Here is a 22,210-nt window from a genome sequence, read left to right on the forward strand (position 1 = left end):
AATATTTTTCTATATATCTGGGGAAAATAACATGTTTTTGCGAGATATGTGGATGCACGTGTCAAAGCTTTGTTGATCTTTGGATCCAGTCATATAATGTTGTGTTTTTATATGCCTGATGCTTTCGGTTTAAATATATAAGGAGACTAAGGTAAAATAACCCTTTAATAAAAATAGCACACAGGCAACATGGGGTCAGCCCGGTTGTTTTAAAGCATTACCCGCGTTTGTGACTAGCACAGAGAGAGTCACATGGCGAAGAATCCTCCGGCCGGAGCGGCCGTGAATTCCGAGGGATGCAACGCTGTCAAATATTTCATTGAAAGACGTCATGGAAAATGTGCGCGCATAACGGTCAGGGCCAATTGGAACGGACTAAACACCAAACGTAAAGACAAAAAGAGAATAATTTAGTTGCGACCATAAAAATCCGTCCTCATAACTTTATTACCACTGACCAAATGTATACTTTTGTGGGTTTCTAGGAACAGCTAAAACTGCACACCTTCCTTCCTTTAATAACATTCCGAAGGTGTAAATCTGAGTGAAGACTTGCTTCTGCCATAACACAGATTAAACTAGACGCCATATTTTATGCATCCAAGAATTGACCGAGCTGGGCGGCGTTTTCTGAAATTACCGCAACAAAATTAGTCATGGCGGTTGAATCGAATCAGATCTTCAGCTAGTATCATGAATAAACCGGAAACAAATTTATGATACTTCTTGTAACAATACTCAATTGGATAATGATTTGATATAGCCTACGTTGACTTGGGAAAATGTTGTTTAAATTCAAAAATAGTGAAAATAAGGGAACTAGCAGTACTCCATAAAGTCAATTTAAAATAATGAAACGTGTGTGGCAGTACTGTTATTTATTGGTATTCCGCAAATACCGTAATTGGTACTCCGCATATACCGTAAGTTGCCGTGCAGAGTGACCATAAAACGCTACGCTGTTCTGCCAACACCTTTGACAGGGAACATTTACTCGTTAACAACATGCCAGTCTTCTTTTTTTCCACTTTACCACGCTGCAGAATTATTCATGTCACTCCGTCGTCTGGATTGTGTTTAAGGATCAATTCGAAGAATACTTTTGTATTTTAGTGCATGTTGGATCAGTATAGAGTGCTGAAGGCGGGCGACTGGGAAAGAGAGCTGGATACTTGCCGGTATGGTGTGTAGGAACAAGCCTATGCTTGGAATGAAGTCATCAACGTTAATTAAACGCAGAGGAGAGTAGGCTGGCGCGCGCCTCTCCTCCGTTGCGCAGTGGGTGGTCCGTTCCTCTGATAAATTTGTGGGCCCCCTTCCAACCGGGCGCCCGCTGTACCGGCTGGTTAAAACAATACTACCTATATACACTTCTGTTCTTGGGTTACTAATTCAGAATCTCCATTGCCAAACCTTCAACGTACAAAGTTCATGAAGTAGATTGGTACAATTAGATTTTATTCCCTTTGAGGCAGTACATCTTAAATAATAAAATACACTACGTTGAAAATGTAAAAACGCGCATTTTCAATAAACGTATACACTGTTAATGCAATTTTCAACTGCTTGCGACCATCTAGGTAACATATATAATAAAACAATAACCGTAATCGATTGCAGAAGAATATATAGGCCTATGTTTTCTAATATAATAGACATTCAATAAATAATAATAATAAGCGTTTACCATATTTTTATGAAATTAAAATGTATCGATGTAATCTGATAATAGTGGAAAGATCTCATTTAACCTAATTCGCAATTTAAGTTTTTTTTTCTGCTGCTTGAAATTTCGTAACCACTCTTCTGACAACAATTTGAAAATATTGCTTTATTAAATTTACCGTTTTGATCGGTTACCTATAGTTTTTAGATTTAAATTCTCACAGTAGTGAGCACGTTCCTAAACGAGTTGACCAAAAGGTCTTTCCTTAGAGAATAAATAAAACAGACTAGCTTTGTATCGGGTTTGTTAATCTAGTACTTTGTGCTAATTAATTACGACATACCATTCTCAGATAAATTATAGTAAATAATGCTTCGTTTCATATTTAGCATTATACTAATGCAGCATGACACAGCTCTGCGCGTGTTGGTTCGTGTTGTTTTTTCTCTAAGATATATAAGAGAACGACTTTCCGCAGCACCGAATTATAAAGCTTAGTTTATAATGAAGGGGACAATATGTTATTTTGTAAAGGCTCGCATGAACAAGTACGGTACAGTCAGGATACTCTTTAATTTATACTGTAGGCAATTGTTTTACGTTTCGTTGCAATACAGCAAAAAAAATAAAAAATAAAAAACTTGCTTAGTCCGAAATAACGTCAAACCAGGAATTAGCGGTTCGGTTCTTCAGATGCAACGTATTGCCTAATATGACGACTGATGTTACAAGTTTGCTCCGTCGACCGGGAGCCTTTAAAAACCACGTCAGTCTTAAACATTTTAATTTTATTAAATACTACTGACAAAGAACTTGCCTTAATCAGAGGAATACACTGATGAAAAAGGATCAGCGACGGCGGCGGTCTCGTCGACTTCCAGCGTCCCGGCGCCGGCTGTAAGGGACGAGGCTACCTCACCCTGCTCAGGTTCTTCTGATGGAAAATATATTTCGTTAGCAGATCTTTAAGATTATTGAAAAAATATCCAAACAAACGATCTTGTTTAAAACGTACGTGTTCGGAGTATCAGAAAGGAACATAGGCTGATCTAGCTGGCCTTTTGCTTGATTTTTTTTATTTAAAGAAGGCCAGTGAAATGTTTACATTTTGCTGTATAAACATCCTGTGCATGTTCCTGTCTATCTTTAAAAGAAATCAGAAACGTATTTTTAAATTGAAAGTATTCCCTGTTAAATTGCCGCCTTTTGGACTAACATTTCAACACATTTCACGTTTAAAATTCACGTCATTTACATGTAGTGTCTTGGAATTTTCTCTAGTTGAATAATGGTAATTCTCATTTTAGCAACAAATGGCTGTTGCTTGTCCTCGCAAAACTAATTGAAACTAATTTTTGGACAGTTTGTTGCAGTTTATGACGGACATTGATACGTTAATTGTAATTTTATTTCTGTACAGTGGCGTCAGGCAAATAGAGCAGGTTAAATCCTGTTTTTAAATGTGCCCTTTAGTTATAGATTGAACACGCGTGATTTTGGAATGTTTTGTTATAATAATTATTATTATTTTGCCTTTGCACACATGCCTTTTCAGGAAAATATCTTGGGATTGTAAGATTTTTTTAAGCATTCGTATTAGAAATGAAGGCGGGGAGATGTGCGGGAGTGCCGTCCCACCAGGCACTTCTGAGTGGGAGGAGACTGGGCGGATTTCTTCTTGCTGTCAAGAGCCTGCAGGACTCTGATGGCAACAGATAAGTAAAAGGCGATCTTCCTGTGAAGAACGAGAACAGAGCGACAGAGTTGAAAGCCAGTCCCCATGTTTGCCTTTTAACTCTGGACAGTAACGCAGGAATTGATGCTTTTACAAAGAAGGACATCTACGAATACCGTGCAAAACGAAAACTTGATTCGTATTTTCATTTTTCATTCCACCGTTAATTCTCTTTTATTCGGTGACGTTTTGCTAAAAAGTACCTCTGCCTTTCTTATTTCGCATTGATTTTCCTTTTCCAGTTTTAACTTGAGGTTTCGAAGTGTTTCCGTTGCGCCGAGAACTAATGACGGCAGAAGTCCAGCAACCTTCAGCACAAACTCCCGGACAAAGCAGCCCTATGTCTGCAGCACCGGAAAAAACGAACGGACAGACTTCACTGATGGAGACTGCGTCTTCCACTACTAAACCCAAGAAGACCAATGCTGGAATCCGTCGCCCGGAGAAACCTCCATACTCCTATATTGCGTTAATAGTCATGGCTATCCAAAGTTCTCCAACCAAACGACTGACGCTCAGCGAGATTTACCAGTTTCTCCAAAGCCGCTTTCCATTTTTCAGAGGTTCATATCAAGGATGGAAGAACTCTGTGCGTCACAATTTGTCCCTTAACGAGTGCTTCATCAAGCTGCCCAAGGGGCTCGGCAGACCAGGAAAAGGCCATTACTGGACGATCGACCCCGCCAGTGAGTTCATGTTTGAGGAGGGATCTTTCCGCAGAAGGCCACGGGGTTTCAGGAGAAAATGCCAGGCACTCAAGCCCATGTACAGCATGATGAACAGCCTTGGATTCAACCATCTACCTGAGTCGTACAATTTCCAGGGGACCGGAGGAGCCCTGTCTTGTCCTCCAAACAGTTTATCTTTAGACAGCGGGATTGGGATGATGAACGGACATTTGGCAGGCAACATGGAAGGGATGGGTTTGGCAGGACACTCTGTGTCGCATTTGTCGGCCAACAGTGGACATTCTTATATGGGGAGCTGTACGGGATCCACAGGGGGCGAGTACACTCACCACGACAACTCTGCGTCGCCGCTGCTTCCCGGCGGTGGAGTTATGGATCCTCACCCGGTCTATTCAAGCACGACTTCCGCTTGGGCTCCTAGCGCTTCTGCGTCCTTGAATAACGGCGCGTCTTACATCAAGCAGCAGCCTCTGTCACCTTGCAACCCGGGAGCGAACCCACTGCAGCCGAGCTTGCCAACGCATTCCCTAGACCAGTCATACCTTCATCAGAATGGTCACAGTACCACCGACTTGCAAGGTATGCGCTATAAAACACAATGCCGTTACGCGTGAAATACGTGACTCTGTATGCAACGTCTAAGTTTATCTATACGCAGTTTCATGATATTGAAGGAAGCTTAGACAACAAAGTTAAATCGAATACAAAACTACAGTCATTTTAATATAATGTTTCAGTGATCACGTATGTCTGATAATCGCAGGATCATTGCGGACACTAAGCTGTTGCATAGTATACGATAAGTAGGCCTATTTTGTATACATATTTGTACATATTGAACTGAGTCTAAACGTTTCTGAAACCGCAATACATTTATATTTGCACTGCTATTCAAATGATCTATCGATTTCATTTAATTTTTAATTTTCATTTAATTAGTGAAAATCTGACTTTCATGATTAATCTTTCAACACGATGACATCCGCAAACAATTCCTGTTAATTTATTTGACTGCTATTTTTTTTTATTTAACGATTATATGTGCATAATTTGCTGTTCTGAATGCATCTGCGACATGTATATGTTTCCTGTCCCACGATTTGCCGAATACCCCAGTAAATAACAGGCGCAGTTTGTTAAGTTTCACCCGGACTTTGTTTTTCTAATAAATACCTTGAAGGTATATATTAAAAAAAAAAAAAAAAAAAAAAACTTGCGGAAGGCTTCTCCATGGGGAGACGCGTTTATTATGGTGCCAATTCAGTTGTAAGAACAACAATCTGGATGGGCTTTAGCTCAGTAGTGAGTCCTAAGGGACGCCGTCGCGTGTAAAGCGAGCGGCCAATCGCCCGTCAGTTACCGCGGGTTTAGTCTGACATCGTCACTCCTGCGTGCAGCTCATTACAGTCACACGCAGGTAGCGGCGTTATCACGAATAAGAGACTGAAATTGTTATTTTGATTAAAATAAACACGGAAATGCAACACTGCATTTTATTCTTGCATTTCATATAAAAGGTAATTAAATAGGCCTAAAATTCGCTACCGACATACCTCTACCAACTTATCTAAAATGCAATAGCGTTACGCAATTCCATAAAACTTCTTATTTAAACATGTTAAAACCTGTACATTTTTGTCATAACACACATTCGCCTTTTTATTGACGTGAGCGTAACATTAAAATTTCAATGAATTATATTTAGAACGCTATACAAATGCAATCATGTAATGTACAGTACAGATTTTTGACATGACAGCGCAGTTATATATAAAACAAACTGAAAATTATTTAAATCAGATGGAACAGTACTATGTAATTATGAAGTCGCTACTATGGCTAATGTAGTTTAACTTCTGTTTGAAATATATAGCATTTATAATATATATTTTTTCTCCGTAACAGTATGAAAGACAGCTATTCCTGAGGCAATTTATGTCATTAAAAATGTTGAGTAAAATAAATGTCTAAATATTAAAAATATTTCGTTTTAAATTACCGTTCGTTATTGAAATGCTGTCATTTTGTTAATATTTGTATTAAATTTAAATAATTAGTTTAATGGGGTAAAAATAGAGATTGCAATTCACTTACATCAAACTATTTTAACCCGTAAAATTGTGATTTAATAATTAAATTCGTTTTATTTCTATTTACTAATTTTGGAGTTTAGGCCCGAAGCTCTCTTCAGTAATAATTAATACCTGTGTTGTGTTTTTGTATTTTTTTTTTACTTTGTTAGGTATCCCACGATATCATTCTCAGTCGCCTGGCATGTGTGACAGAAAGGACTTCGTTTTTTCTTTCAACGCGATGACGTCTTCAGCGATGCATTCGCCGGGCAGCGGGTCATACTATCATCATCAACAAGTCGCGTATCAGGACATCAAGCCCTGCGTAATGTGACAGTCCGCTGGACAGATCTGGCAGTGAATAAGTATCTATCTGTCACTGGTACAAACCACAATCGGCGTGTACTTTTGCCGTGGTGTAGAAAAGGACTCTACCCAGTAAAGTGAAGTGGAGCGAACTCCAACTCGCCTCCGAAGGCAAGCACACCAATCGGCTACGCTGCAAGGAAAATATTAACAGAAGGACAAAAGGTTTAAGGATCGGTACACGAACTACATTTTACGCAAAATTATTGCTTGCTCATGAACCGTAAATACTGGTCTCTTCGAAATTACGAAAAACGAAACGAAAGCCTACATTAAAAGGAGTAAATATTTGCTATTTAATTTTATGAACCAACTACGTGCCATTCCAAGGTATTGCAGTACAGATAATCATTAGGTGCATTTTAGTCTCCCAAAAAAGATTAGGTACTAATTCTGCTGGCGGATGAATACCACTTGAGAACGTTGATTACCTATGAAAAAGACATTATTCTTTGTTATTTGATCTATTCTATTATAGACAAGAACAGCTGGATACCGTGTTACATTATGCATTCGGCTTACTCGATATAGAGAAACTATCCGTTTATAAATACTTTCCCATATGATAAATTATGTCTGGAGGGATATATGGACAATAAACCATGTTTTTACGCGTTCAGTGGTTACATATGGACACGATTTTATCAATTCCAGAGAATTATGGCACTTTTTAATTAAAACGCAGCGACTTATTTATTCTGCGTAACATTCAATTGTAAAATTATAGCCTTAGTATTAAAATCATACTTTATTGGCAATATTTGCCATGAAGCTTTTGTATTTGACGTAAACGGAAAATGAAGATTATTTGTCACTATTGTCTGTCGTATAGTTCATGTTCCTTTGTGTGTATATATGTATTGACACTCGTATTTTTCTGCACTGTATACATTGTACATGATGTATTGTCTTTCAATGACCATGTTCAAATTTTAGTCTAGTTTGTATATAAACTACACATTATTTGTATAAAACTAAACATATTGGCATGCAGTTTGAGTGAAACTGTTAGAAACACCTATAAACAATTGTCTTTTTTTCTTATAATGCATGTTTTCCCTTTCTTGTTTACCAATCCCAGGAGATGTTGGGGGTGAATCTACTTTTAACTTACCGCTGGGCGTTTAATTCCCTTCCCTCGTCAATAAAAGCCACTTCGACTGCATAAAACTAAATCTGCCAAAACAGACTTCCATTGAATCCCCAGATCTTCAACCGGCTTTTTGGTCTTTTTTTCATAAGCCACATTTATTTTATTTATTTATTTTAACTGTAATTTCCCATATTCTCTAACAAATGACAAGCGTATTTTAATACTGAGCGACTCTGTAAAGCAGGACAAACCCGTCATTGCTTTCCTATAATTGACCAAAAGCTACGTACCTGTTACACTAAAGAAGAACTTTATCTTCATTGTAGTCAAAAAGGCCGCCTTCTCAAATTAAGCGTAATTCAGCCAGAGTAGCGTCAGAGTAATACTGACCAAAAGTGCGACGTTTTTTATCGATTATACGACGATATATATTACACGTCAGACATCGTTTGAATTGTGCTGTGTTGCAATTAACCTGCAACAAATCAACGCCAGCTAAGAAAGCGGGAGTAACAGCTAGGGAGTAACATTTGTATCAGATTGCGCGCTGCAAGTGGGAGTAGCGCGTGACCCCCGCTGTGCCCACTCCTTCCTCTCCCACTGGCATATTTTAACTACAAACTGGTAGTTTTCAAACATGACATCTTGGACGTGATGTTTACTTGATTAAATACATAGATACAGGACGTTCTTTTTTAGTGGACGTAGGACGGCGATGATTTATCATTTTTGATAGCCTTACAGTTTACCATTTTAATGTTAATTGCTAAGCACCAAGATTGTATCCTGTGATTTACAAACTGCGCTTCAGTCTTAGTCTAAAAACCCCGCGTATAAGACAAGGAACAGTTAACTATGACGGGGAAGCAGGTAACCGGGTAAACAAAGAAATGCAGGCTGACTACTATAGCGTTCTTGGAAGTCTGTTACAATTTCAGGCAGGTCTTATTCAAATTCATCAAATTTTAGATTTCACTTAAAACCTAAATACAAATTTTTTCTAAGAATTTAGAGAATATGCATCATTTACAGTAAATGACAATCGACGCAGGGTCGTCATTAGGCCTGTTTTAGGGGGGTTATTTGTACTATAAAGTTTAATAGAATTATCCCTACATGTGCTTTGTGTCATACAAAACTAAAAACAACTTAAGTGTTACAATTTTAAACATTTCATTTTTGATTACCGACGTTAAAATTTAACCCTAAACCCACATTACAAACAAGTAACAAAAACAGGATTGAACTTATTTTTTAAAGAAAATGATTAGTAATACCATGTCTCACGAGGACATTTCATAAAGGTTAGGTCCACATTCAGTCAGGCCTAATCCAGACTATGAAACGTTCTTTAAACGCGATTTAATTTTTTAAATTGTAACAATGTAGCATGATTATGAAAATTATCTGCTCTGCAGTACAGATCATACGGTTAGTCAGCTTATGCACTAAATCAAAATGTATTTCCTTGAACAGCAGGTTTCATAAACTATACATTTGTCAATAACTAGAATTATACAGAGCTAGTAAACAAAACTAAGGAGCCTTTTATTAAAAAAAAAACGTAATTCTTTAGAAAATCATTTTCTGACATCTTTCTGAATAAGGTTTCTGTTAGCTACAACAATCTCTGGAAACAACTGAAATTGATTTCCTCAAAAATGAACAAGCTCTTTATAAATGGGCGTTTGACCTTTTTTGCATAAGTTTTTCGTGAATCAGAAGCATAGCCGTTTTGATCTCTCGCCAGGTTTCAGTGTTATGCAATGCTGAGTTGGTAGGGACCAGTTGCTGAACTTGGTGAAATTCCCATGTATGCACACAGGGGCTGGGGGGGGGGGGGTGGTGGGCTGGAGACCACACATCAGGTCCCGCTTATGACGTTAGACAGAGCATCTTGGCCGAGGCCTGGGGGCTGACATTCCTCCTCTCAGCCCACGGTCGTTCACCAAGGCGGATGAGGCCCTGGATCTGTTTAACAAAGCAGACACGCGATTCGCTCATCCATCAGCCGCTTGACGGAGCGACACCCCTCAGCTGGCCCTGCTGGTACAGGTATGCATCCTGGCAGCCGGGGCAGGGAAGGGACACGGGGCTTGGTGACCTTCGCAGACCGTGAACCCAGGCCAAGGACACCTCCCCAACCAGCAGCTAACGGTGCTCCTGGGAAGTGTGTCTCCACTCGCACAGTTAAACGGGACAATGAGCTGATGCAGTCCGTCGTAACGGAACACTTTAATACAGCCATGTTTAAGCAGCACATGAATGGACACTGGGGACTGAAACGGACCAAAAAAACTTTAATAAGCAACAGAAGTTCAACCAAACCACAGATTTATTTGCTTAGCTGAAATCTTGCAAAGAAACCCAGAATTTTTACCCTTCTATGCAGTTGGGTGCTAATTCAAATTACATGCCCTGCTCAATGGTGCCTGTGCTTGTCATTATTCCCCTACCTGTGCCAATACACTAGGCACACTGTGTAATATGTGAAATAACTTTATAGCACTGCTTCTCTTAGAGATTGCCAGGCTAAACTGTACCACGGGCCATTTTTTTCAGAAAGCAAATGTAAACGAGTTCAGATAACAGCTGAGTAGATGGCAGCCCACCAGCACGATTGTGTACAAAAAAACCGCAACAATAAACCGGGCTTTAAATTAATACCATCTGAGTAAACGCCTTCTCTATCGTTCTTTAAATATCTCCCTCCCAGCCATTCTAAAGGAGGTCGCCACCCAAGCTCCGCCCCCAAGCCGCATCGGCCCCCACTGAATGGCTGTTCATGAGCGTTTTAGTGACCGGCCGGGAGTCTGGCTTTCGGTCGCCTTGGCAGTCCTGTGTGGCACCCCAGGTCCCCTCCTGCTTCTCTGACCCCTGGCGAATGCCACTTGCATGTTGTGACCGTTGATGGAGAGTGCCTGTAGGGCGGTTAGTGCGGCCTGGGCCTTCTCGTGGTCACCATACTCCAGAAAAGCTCTGCCATGAGCTCCCTGCCAGATGAGCCGCCGCGGTGATGCACGGCGTTCATGCAGACTGCTTTTCAGCTCACTGACACGTAGCCCCGCGGGGACGCCACCGAGGTACAGCGTGGTGACGGCCGTGTCATCCACGATCGCGTCGTCTCGCCCCCCCCCTGGCAGCGCCGCCTCCCCCGGGAAAACGGCCTTCCCCAGTGACACATCTTTCCCAGACTTCTGCTCCAGGGCACGCAGCTTCTGAAGGACCGGGATCCTCTCTAACATGTCAGCGTTCAGCTAGTGGAAGAAGGTCGAAGAAATAAAACAAGAGTCGTGTCAGATGTGCATTCGCTGGTTTCACTTCCTTCGAGACATTCCCACAGACCGAGCAGCAGAAGGCAACACAGGTCATTTCTGGCATTAATTACCAACTGAATGCTAATAAGTCATTCACATAGTTTACGAACAACAGGAAATACTCCACTGTATTTGTAGGCCATGATGCCTCTTCACTGATTCATCTCTATCTATAAAACACACATTATCCCCCAAAAAAAGTCCAAGTGAAAAGGTGAAGCTCTTAAAGAGAGAAGAACAGTAGGATCAAGCAGTAAAGACAAACTCTGGTCACAGAGACATTTGCACAGGATATACGAGTCCATTGTTTTTATCTTGCCCTTCTGACCAGTCTTTTCCATGAGACACGCCACGCTCACCCGGGTGAACACGCTTGAACATTACTCATCCCCTTCCTGCCCAATCATCTAAAGGTCTTTGCAATGCTCAGTCCCAGGGCACAGTGAATATTCTAGATCAGTGTTTCCCAATCCGGTCCCCAAAGGACCCACAGGCGGCGCACGTTTTTGCTCCCTCTGAGCTCCTTGACAGACAGTCCACATTTATGCTCCCTGGGAGGGAGCAAAAACACGCACTGTCTGTGGGTCCCCAAGGACCGGGTTGGGAAAGGCCGTTCTGCACATCACCGGCTGCCAAATACTGTGCTCATGTGCAACTCCAATGCTTTCTGGAGTTTCAAAAGGGGAAAAACACAACAGTAAGGCAGGGATTACAAAGCAGTTATGGGTGGAACACGAAGAGCTGAAGTGTCACCTTGGCCCAGATGATGCCCTGAGGTTTGGGCCGTTTGCACTCTGTCCGGATCACTCTGGTCGGGGTCAGGATATAATCCACTGTGAGGTCATGACATTCTATGAGTTCTTCTGGAATATCAACCACCTGCAAAAATGGCCATGTTAAGCTATATACTAAACACGTTACCTAAAGTAACCATGTTAAATTGATTCATTGGCAACAAACCAACCTTAAGTTGAGATAAGATAAGCTTTATTCATGCCGCAAAGGGAAATTTCAGTGTTACTAAGGCAGTTACAGACAGCAATAGATAATACACACAAAACAAGGACAGAATGAATGGACATAAATATATAAACGATATAAATATCTCAATGCCGACCGCAAACGCATCCTGTATTCAGTGTATCGTTTAAGCATATTAACACTGAGATTCGGTTTTGAGGTTTGGGTGAAAGGTGACCTTCCCCCGCCTGGCATAGAAGCAGACATAGCTAGGCTTTTCCAGACCATTCAGCAGTCAGTCAGAGCTGGGAGAAAGTCCATTTGCACAATGACCATGGATACAGCTGAAGATAATCACTGAACACAAACAATTTACCGTGTCCTAAAGTTAACAGCATTTGATAATTTGGCACAACCAGACCTCTTTGAGTTTTACAATTATTCATTCAGCAGATGCTATGGTGCACAGCAGCATATAAGTGAGGACCAGCCAGTGTCCAGGTAGCAAATGGGGTCAAGCCTCTGCTCAAGGGTCAGTGTTTCCTGTGGATCAAGGGGTTCAGAATGGGGGCAATGTCTGTGTCTGTGTGTGTCTGTGTATGTTTGTGTGTCTGTGTGTGTGTTGGGGGCGGGGGTACTACTGAAAATACAAAGGGAGATATCAGACCATTGCTGTACAAATGTTTTAATTATTATTATTGTTGAGCAAAGGCACATTCCCTCTCTGTCTATGTAGGTAAACAAACACAATAATTATATTAATTAATTCAGGCTAGTTCCTGCGGCCCTGAATAGGATAAGTGGTTACAAAAAAATGTATGGAATGATGGATGGATCGATATTGGCTAGTTATTTTTCAGTGACAGTTATAACTACATTTTTTTTTAGCAGTTGCTAAATTATACCTTGAACAGTTTGCCTGTCTCCAGTGTTTACCCAGCAACGCAACTACACCACACAGAGCCTAATTGCACTGCACACAGCCTAACTGTGCATGTGACTCAGCGTAACTCCATGCGTCTCCCCTGGTGTGTGACCCTCTTTTACATACGAAACCCATAAATGTATCAGAAAAAAAACCACACGGGACAGACACATTTTCAATTCCAACAGTAAAGTAATGCTTGTCGTGTACAACCCACTGATATTAATGTAGCAAATAAAGGGGATGAAGTGCCCCCCCCCCAAACACTGTAATCTGTTATGGTTTCACATTCACAAAGGAGTGTGTCAGACAGTTACTGCTAATGCTACTACATCACCAGGGCTCAGGCTTTTCCATTTCGCTCTCACATCACCATAGTGGTAAAGCAGTGATGTATATAACTGGGTCTCAGTGTGAATGGGGTGTACGAGAGGGAGGAGGGAGATGTGTCGCTGCCCCACCACCTAACTCAGTGTCTGCTCGGTTTACCTACCTCGTCTGCTTTTCTTTTCTTAGGAAAATACCCAAGTAAGCTCATGCTATTCAAGCCTTTTAAGAGCATCTGCTAAATGACACTGTAAAATATCCTATTAGTGCTGTTAACCAACTGAATTCCGTAATACGTGCATGGGGGGTGTGGGGGCAGAACTTGGGCTTCCCAAGGAAGCCACCAAGGTGTTGGATTAGATGTTTGACTGGTTTGATAGATGAATTTTCCCATGTTGGGCTGCCATGGAGAAATGTTACCAGCAGAAACACGGAGGGCGCAATGTTGATTTGACTCACTCGATCGGGATTTGAACACACAACCTCCCACATACAGATCCAGATCTACACACCCGGTTTTTATTTTTGAATTGTAGTTCTACTTCTTTCTAAGGTTTAACCTCCAATGCAAATGCGTGGTAGTTGAATCCCAGGTGGAAACACAACTGGATGTTCATTCTGGCTGATTCTTTACAGGGCATCCATATTAAATGCCCGAGTCTTTGCTGGGATTCAACTCAGAACTCAGTGGAGTATTCACGTGCTGCCTCGTAGCAGCTAAAGAATTTATTTCACGAGCCATTTTGGTGAAAAGTGCCGATACTAATGCCAAAAATGTTTATAAAATTCAGCCGGGAAACCATCTGCTGCGGATGATTTGTTGTTGGACACAGAAAGCAAATGCCTTTATAAATTTGCCTGTGGTAAGGGGATTTATGTTGGGTTTTCATTTCTAGAACCTTGGATTTGCTCACTGGGGGGCAGAGAGTACAGGAGCTTCAATTCCTTTGGTTAAAGTTAATTATCTAGTCACAGATCTTTCTTTTTTATGAGTAAAATTAGATTATTTAACCTGTAACCCATACTTCTACCATTTCCCAAAGAAACTAATCAATAAAAAAAAACCCACAGCCAGTCATACTGACCTGACAGTCATGAACAACAGTGACGACTACAGTAGCACTGCTAATGGCTCCCATGGACACCATCATGGCGTATTCCATATCAGCATAGCCTTCGCCTTTTCCAATCCGATAGCCTGATCAATTCAAGGAAATGACGCAGAAATTAAGAAAAAGTAGCATCATGACACCCCCGTACCTCAAATCCTCTATCAAATTAGCACTCCTGAGCATTTTACCTTTTTGAGACACAGCCACCGACCCAACCACCACCAAGTCGACACTCACTTTCGCGTCCAGACCGACCGGCACACTGAAGTTCTTCACCCCCTGAGCAAATTCAGGAATGGGACACATCACTGAGGCAAAGATACAGACGTCACACATCCTGCAATGTTGTGCAAGCTGTCGGGGGGGGGGGGGTTACCTGAGAAGTGGAACACACACGAAGGTCCTCTGTGCTTGCTCCCTGGGGAGGGACAATCCGGTTGAACAGCCCAGCACGCAGACGGGGGGTTGGAACTAGTAATGTTTTTCTTGCCTGGAAATAAAAACAATTTGATGGGCTATGCAGAGAATTAACTAGTTTCCTGACCTAGATGAATCACTATGTGGTATATGCCTGAAGAATGCGTTAACGGATGACATTACGAAAGCTTGGAATTTCAGGATTCCACCTCCACAAAACCCGGTGGGGAAAAAAAATCACATCAGGATGTAACCAAAATAATTAAAGCCTTAAGAGAGAGGGCTACAGTCTCACAGATGGAGCCAGTCCCCATCAAAGTAACTAAGCTGCACGCAACAGTGGCCATATTTCGACAACGGCGTGAATTACCTGAAGGACCTCTAGACGAGCGCCTTCTAGCGGTTTATCGGGATCCACCTTCACCTCGCTCGTTCGGCGGAACGGCTCGAGGTCGGCGACGGCGGCGCAGGCGCAGTGAGCCCCCTGCGTTACAGCAAGAGCGCAGAGAGAGCGGACTTACGGCCAGGGTCACATAGCGGGCCTGCTGCTGAGGTCTGTCTGGGTTAACCTTCACCACCTTGCTGCACTTGAACTCGGCCAGGGCTGGGAGCCTGTCACCAGCCGAGCCAGATCCCTGTTTCAGGTGCAACATACAGTCCACGGGAAATGACCCATGGAATATTCACATTCGCATTTGTTTTCATGTTTCCAGCACAACGGTTAATCCTCCCACGGACCCAAGCGCTGTCTCCTGGTATTTCATTTCCTAAGTAATTGCTAAAGACCTGCTTAGTAATCTACATTCGTGAGTTGAGGCAGCCGGCTTCAATTAAAATGTCTTTCGAAATTAAAACTGTATCTAATATTACCGGCATCGCCAATCACAGCTACTACGAGCGCAAAAATATTACTATATTATGTAATATTCCGATATGAATTACGTGATGTCTTTCAGTAAATAATGTCTTACTAAAAGAATGAGACTGCAAAAGTGTCACAATACCAGTTTTCTACATTTACTCAAATAATCAAATAATATTACGTAGTTATAACAGCCTACCTTGAAGTTTGGGATTCGGTTATGAACTGGTCTTGGAAAGTGGGCTAAATTGTTAGCTTCGATATAATCCCAGACTTTTTGTCGGATGTCCCACTTTGTCGCTCCTACAATATGTATATGGAAAAAAACTTATGGGTTATTCATGACCTAATCGAAATAGACGGATTTCAAAACAGTGAACGCAAATATGGGTGAAATGTCAACTTGTAGCCTGCAAAAAGTTGCAATAAAATAAAACATAAACCATTAAGCTTTTACCGGGATTCAACTTTATAACTGGTTCCATTACTCTCCACCTTAACAAAGACCAATTTTGTAACTATATCACAGTTTCTGTAAACAGAAAGTGCACGTTAAGATTAAGCAAGCGCGTTCCCATTCTGAAGAACTAGGAGCGACGTACGGCGGCTCCAGAAGACCAAACAGACCGCATCAAATTCGCGATTTAGAATTTTATCTACACCACAAACGTCCAGAAGGAGCTCTTCAAACAGAGATGTGTCATATTTGAATATTCATCCCTCCGTCTTCCAACGACTTATGTAGAACAGGGTCATACCTGCAGTATATCAAAGGAAACACAAAGAATAAGACAGGGGAACGCCCTGTCTGATCATCACAGGACATTTACGGGCACACGTTTGTGTTTAATTTCATTTCTCTGAACTGCGGGAGGAAACGCACACAACACGTGAAAAAAAACATGCAAATTCCAAACACAGAGGTAAGATTCAAACCCCCAGTCCTGCGCAACAGTACTATGTGCTGTGTGTATTCAGATATTTTATTCAAAATGATCAAATCTATACAAAGCAAATCCATTTTCCCCGAAATGAGCACAGAGCATGGCGATTTGTTATGAAATGTACTATTTATTGTGTTTGTAATGTAATATATCAATCAGTATGGTTCTGCTAATTATTTTAAAACAAAACGTAGCAATTATGGACTAGCATTCCTATCCAAGGTGTCCCTCATCCAAGCCTTGTGTCTCCCGGGATGGACTCTGGGCTCACTGTGACTGAGTAAGTGGTTATAGAGAATGGATGTAAAGGAACATATTCTGTTTCATTTGTTTTATTATGAGTATAACTTATTACATACGTTTCACACTGGATTGTATACACTAATATGTGTTGAGTGAATGTTAATCGGATGTGTACTGAAATTATTTAAAATGTTTCACATCTATGTTTGTGTGTCTGTGTGGGTCATTCTGTGTCTGTATGTCTATGTGTGTGTGTCTGTCTGTCCTTCTGTGTGTGTGTGTGTCTATCTTTGTTTGTGTATGTGCCTTTCTGTGTCTGTATGATTTTGTGTCTGTTTGCATGTCTTTGTGTGTCTGTATGTATGCTTGTGTGTTTGTGTGTGTTTATGTGTGTGTTGTAAGCATCCTAGACTCCCTGGATTGTATACACTGATATCTGTTAGTGAATATTAATCGGACGTTTACTGAAATTACGTAAAATGTTTTATTCAATATAATCCCAGATGTTCTGTCGGACGTCCCACTTCTAAAGAATGTGTACGAAAAATAAAGGTAAAAAAGGTTCATGAATATAACCTATACTTAAACTTGTAAAATACATAAAACCACAGTATTTCTCTGCAGTTGAAATGTTGTTATTAACAAAGAGGGTGTTAAAGTTGGGAAGACGCCTTTGAGGGCTGTGCATACCCACAGTTTTCTCCTAGTATCTTGCTGGGCCAGCTGAGTTCCTCTCTGCAGTCCTGCCCGCTTTTGGGGGATGGGGGGAGGTTTAAGCATCAGGTTCTCCTCCTCCACAGGAATTTGTGTAATAGCTCTAGATTACTGCTGACATCAGATGCACCAGGAATATCCTTTTTTTTGGGGGGGGGGGGGGGGGCAGCAGTTCGTACTGAAGGCTTGGTCTTCATAATACAGCAGTTTAAATGTCATCTGTATCTAGCATCGTGTTAGTTACAATAAAAGTACTCACTAAAAATATCAGCTAACTCTCGTTGGACACTTTATTAGGTACACCCACACAGTACCAGGTACCACCCTTTCAATCTCTAAAACCGCAGATTTGAGCCTTTCTGCACGTCCCAGTAATGCTTTTTGTAGGGGTGGCATTCCTGTTAGCTCGATTTAGCTATTAGCTGTTGGATCAGACATCTTATACCTTCTAATGCTTAGCTGCACAGTGAATGAACCTCCCGATCCCTGGTCTGCATGCTGTATACCCTCAGCTGTAGGCATGAGCTTCGCGGCTCGCAGGAGTAGGCTGATTGCATTAACCAGCAGGTGCACCTAATCACTGAGTGGCCACTGAGTGTACGTTTGTCATAACATTAACACAGCATTCATCTTCCATAACCACTTATATAGTACAGGGTCACAATGAAGGTGCAGGCTATTCCCAGAAGCCCAGGAATGGCACATTTGGACAGGATGCCAGTCCATTTCAGGGTGCATACACATATTCACACACTATGGAAAATTGGCAGACATCAGCTCACCTAACTGCAAGTTTTTGGACAGAGAAAACCTATACAAACATAAATATCAGGGGTGGGGTTCGACCGGCCAACCCAAGAACTGTGATATAGAAATATCAGAAATATATAGAAAAGCTTGGACGCGTTCACACAATTCATTGTAGAGATTTTTTATTTTTTTTTTAATCACTGGTGTCACAATTTCTTCTGCCCAGAAGAGGGAGCCAAACACAAGGCAAATTTTACTGAAGCCACGTGCGTTCACCCACCCGGGCTGGTGTACGGCTACGGGTGGTTCAGGAACTCGTTGTAGAATACTGGAGATACAGTATCTCACACAAGAACTTTTAAAAAGAGCAAGATGTTTTTAAATTATTTTAAATTTGAAATTATTACAACAGGAGAGCAAGCACTAGGAAATTTTGAGCCTGCTGCATCCACAGCCTTATCCCAGGGTACCGTACCCCTCCGACCCAGTACATCCACAAGCTTTTAACTAAATTGCACAGTCATAAAACTAAAGATGAGGGAAGCTTCCACAACTCTAGATGTGGGAGTAAGAGCGGCATTCCCAGTCATTACCGACAGCTACCTGACACACTACCGAATACAGCCAAGGAGGAGATCACAGAAGGAAGGTAGCTTCACCGGAAAGCCACTGTCATGTTCTCCTACTATTACCTGAAACACCTCTCTGTTAAAGTCTGTCTGCCACTGAGCATCATTATCTTCCTTGGCTTGAGATGATTCTTAGTTGTCCACTCTGGCACTAATGAAATGAAACCCAGCGATGTGAAATATCAGTCCAAGCTAAATGTTTCATATCAGTGTAGGAATAGGCTCAGAACGTAGCTTCACCTGGTCCCTAATGGTGCACAGAGGAGCAAACAGCAAATCATATGTTTCTACGAAAAGCAGCAGTATACAGTTACAGCAGGTGATGACGTTTATTATTATTATTATTATTATTATTATTATTATTATTCCTGAAGTGTCAACAGTGAAACAGGATGCCACATTTCGACAATAAGAGCTGTCCAGGTTTGAAGCAGAGTCAGGGAAGCGTGAGAGAGTGAAGTGAAAAAGGCATTGAGGGGCCCTTCACTGGTAATTTCCAAAAGCAAGATCAGTCTTCCGGGGTTTTCTGTGGAGGGAATTCAAGCACAGACGCCTCATATCCTGTTCCAAAGGCAGCTTAATTGGGTAACAATTTGGGGAAGGAAGAACATCCTTTTAAGTTGATGCACCACACAGTCTCTCTGCAACAGCGGAGTCATCGGAATTAACTTCCGGATTTCTCCAGCACACTTAAATGGTGTTAATGACATTTTTTTCATCCTGCTGTGACATCCATCTTAGTCATTTCAGATGAGAGAATTACAGATTTCTGCTTTTGGTCCACGCAGATAATACATTAGTATTTGCTATTTTGCAATTAAAACATATGCGTTAAAGGGCATTTGTGATAAACTGTTGCTTGATTTTCTGCATGTTCAAACTAAACAGACAGGATACTCTCATGTTAGGTATCTTCACTTACCAGGCTCCAATGTATTGCTCTCACGGTGACTAGTAATTAAACGTTCATCCCGTTATCTAGCATAAGTTAGTCTTATAAAAGTTTGTTACCCTAGAATAATCCCTCTATGCCTGAGCAGATAGTTTAACGTAAAATCAGGCTCTAATTCCGTGGACATTTTAAACCTCTCAAAAATGCAAAATATTCCACCTGGGTTGCATTGGCAGCGCTAATTAACTTCAGAGAGGCCTCAGAGAATGTTTTGGGGAGGCCTAGAGGGCCGGGTAGGCTGTAGCTGTTGCCACGGTCACAGAAACTCTTAGCCCTCCCCCCAGGGAGGCTTGCCGCAATGGATTCCCAGGTGCATCGTTGAGTGGAGTCTCTCAGCCCTCAGGCGGTCCACATTTCGTGTTAAGCCTCGGGTAGCTTAGCGCTCTTTCTGGATGAGATTTCAAAAGGAATTAGTCAGCTTCCCAGCGTTGGCGTCCGCCTCACACAACCAGCAGTCTCTCATTTTTTTTTCTTTCTTTTAATGGCCATCAGCAATTAAGATAGAAAGGACAGATGAAATGTGGAAGGTCTGACATCATGTACTGAATGGGCTGCATTACGATGCCTTACAAAATCTCACGTGAAAGGTATGGATTTATTTGGAAATGTATTCATATCGCCAATCAAAGTCGTACAGTGACTATAAACTGCATTTGTCTAACCTATCACCCCTGGGAGCCCCGGATTTCCACGCGCACCAGCACTGCATGGTCCAGCCAGCGCGGTGCCAGCAGGCTTATTAATATGCCCCTGAATCTGAGCAACCATGACTATCTATTTCAGTGTTTCCCTCAGCATAATCCATATGCATTCATTTAAATTGCACCCATATGCAGTTTAAGTAATCTCACAGTACCAGCTCCCCTGAAAAGTATGTCCTAAAGCAACATGAATGTGAACCTTATGGAGCGCAATTTAGTGAAACGTTTTGAAAAAGGTCTGGAAAACAGGGCCGAGCCCTGTGCATTGACTAAACACTGGCAACATTGTAGCATGTAAAGTTAAACTCACCCTTTTATGGATTTACTTAGAAGCTATTCAGCTCCATCCGGTGTCCCATGTTGTAACTCTAAGCAGCCCCCAGAGAGCATCTTGAGCACTTTTCATCTCTAAATAGACAGCCGGGACACGCAGCTGTCAGACTCCCCGCTATGTTTGCTTGTTCACCCCCAGTGGCACTTATCTCCTAATCCCCAAATCTCATGTTTAATTGCACACAATCATGAAAACAGATCTACAATGGACTGTGTACACAAAAAATGAATGTAAGTGAATGTTTTGCATTCATGTAGTGTAAATGATATACAAATCACATATTGCTTTATATGCAGTAGTATTTTTTAATTATTATTATTATCAATAATAATTATTATATGATCATTATAGTGATCAATTTATTGTTGACTCCAGGTGACAATATAGGCTGGATTCCTCCAGAACATTCTGTCTGCATCTGCAGGCGTTGCAGTGATACAGTCATTGCTGTGTTACCGATTCCATTCACCTTGGTGCTGGTTGTCCTTTGTTTAGTTTCAACATTTCCAAGCACTATGATCGTCTGTATTGCATTGGGTCTCCTTATAATGTGCCAAAAAATAAGATGTTTGGTCACCGAATCAGATTTCAGGCCTGATTTGAAAAAGAATCTGTTTTCCTTGTGACTTCCCACTGTCGATACTTACTAATAACTGCAGAGCCAAATAACCTTCATCAGTGCTCTAAATTCTGGCTTGTTTTTTGGTTTACGGTTTTAAAGGATAAAATTCAGTGTAGCAGATGCATGATCTACTTCTGCGACAAGATCAGAGAATTGTTTGGCTATTTAAAGAAACAATTTATAATATTAAGTATATTTATATTTACAAAATGATAAAATAATGGATTTATATTTCGCCTCATTGTCCTTAATGGAAACTGAAGTTTAACAAAAAAATGACCGCTTTTAATCTCACCTTACTTAAGAGGTAGAATTATCCAATAAAATCTTTCTTAAACAGTCGACTGAACAGCTGTGTGATTGGGGCTACAGGGTGCCAACTCAGCCTGTCATCCCAAATCATTCATGTAAAGACAACAAAGATGGCTGTACGAACTGGGTAATTTGTTTTGAGTGGACAAATGTAGTTTCTGTATCCCTTTACTTACTTTCTATACCAGAGTCAGGTAAGCAGAGCCAGACTTTGTTGCAAATCAGAATTAAAGGGACTCAGTTTAGTCAGAGCTTTATCTTTTATCTCTGCCTCGTTTTTTGTGATCGTAACACGTAATGCTTATTTTTATCCACGCAAATGTTTATCCTGGGACTCCCTCAGGGAGGTAAGCCAAAGTCCAACCCAAACAGCACTTTCAGAAATGAAAAGCTACCCAGTACATTTCTGGGTCATGTAAATGTCAGTTGACTGAGTGGGAGGAGTCTTTATATGAAACGCTGTCTCTT

At 41.3% G+C, this 22,210-nt stretch overlaps 2 protein-coding genes across 3 annotated transcripts; one reads left to right on the top strand and one right to left on the bottom strand.

Moving 5' to 3' along the window:
- The first annotated feature begins 3,340 nt into the window (after positions 1 to 3,340).
- foxf1 (forkhead box F1) lies at positions 3,341 to 7,575 on the top strand. The gene is made up of 2 exons (XM_049031146.1): positions 3,341 to 4,669; positions 6,333 to 7,575. The coding sequence occupies exons 1-2, from the start codon at positions 3,688 to 3,690 to the stop codon at positions 6,494 to 6,496; spliced, it is 1,146 nt and encodes a 381-aa protein (XP_048887103.1). The 5' UTR covers positions 3,341 to 3,687; the 3' UTR covers positions 6,497 to 7,575.
- Positions 7,576 to 9,901: 2,326 nt separating this feature from the next.
- On the bottom strand, positions 9,902 to 16,162 carry mthfsd (methenyltetrahydrofolate synthetase domain containing). 2 transcript variants are annotated; one of them, XM_049031144.1, is made up of 8 exons: positions 15,999 to 16,162; positions 15,741 to 15,844; positions 15,050 to 15,163; positions 14,639 to 14,752; positions 14,451 to 14,541; positions 14,236 to 14,348; positions 11,692 to 11,817; positions 9,902 to 10,878 (listed from the first exon to the last, which is right to left on the bottom strand). In XM_049031144.1, the coding sequence occupies exons 1-8, from the start codon at positions 16,024 to 16,026 to the stop codon at positions 10,405 to 10,407; spliced, it is 1,164 nt and encodes a 387-aa protein (XP_048887101.1). In that variant the 5' UTR covers positions 16,027 to 16,162; the 3' UTR covers positions 9,902 to 10,404. The 2 variants fall into 2 exon arrangements, with proteins under 2 accessions (XP_048887101.1, XP_048887102.1); XM_049031145.1 differs by lacking the exon at positions 15,050 to 15,163 and adding an exon at positions 15,201 to 15,314.
- Between the last annotated feature and the right edge of the window lie 6,048 nt (positions 16,163 to 22,210).

Source organism: Brienomyrus brachyistius, chromosome 11 (assembly GCF_023856365.1).
Source record: "Brienomyrus brachyistius isolate T26 chromosome 11, BBRACH_0.4, whole genome shotgun sequence".
In the NCBI taxonomy this organism is placed as follows: domain Eukaryota; kingdom Metazoa; phylum Chordata; class Actinopteri; order Osteoglossiformes; family Mormyridae; genus Brienomyrus; species Brienomyrus brachyistius.

Coding starts and splice junctions, on each gene's coding strand:
- foxf1 (XM_049031146.1), top strand. CDS start 3,688: ATGACGGCAGAAGTCCAGCAACCTTCAGCACAAACTCCCGGACAAAGC. Junction 4,670..6,332: donor CAGTACCACCGACTTGCAAG/GTATGCGCTATA, acceptor TTACTTTGTTAG/GTATCCCACGATATCATTCT.
- mthfsd (XM_049031144.1), bottom strand. CDS start 16,026: ATGGAACCAGTTATAAAGTTGAATCCCG. Junction 14,542..14,638: donor GTGTGTGTTCCACTTCTCAG/GTAACCCCCCCC, acceptor GAATTTGCTCAG/GGGGTGAAGAACTTCAGTGT. Junction 11,818..14,235: donor CTGTTGTTCATGACTGTCAG/GTCAGTATGACT, acceptor CCATTTTTGCAG/GTGGTTGATATTCCAGAAGA.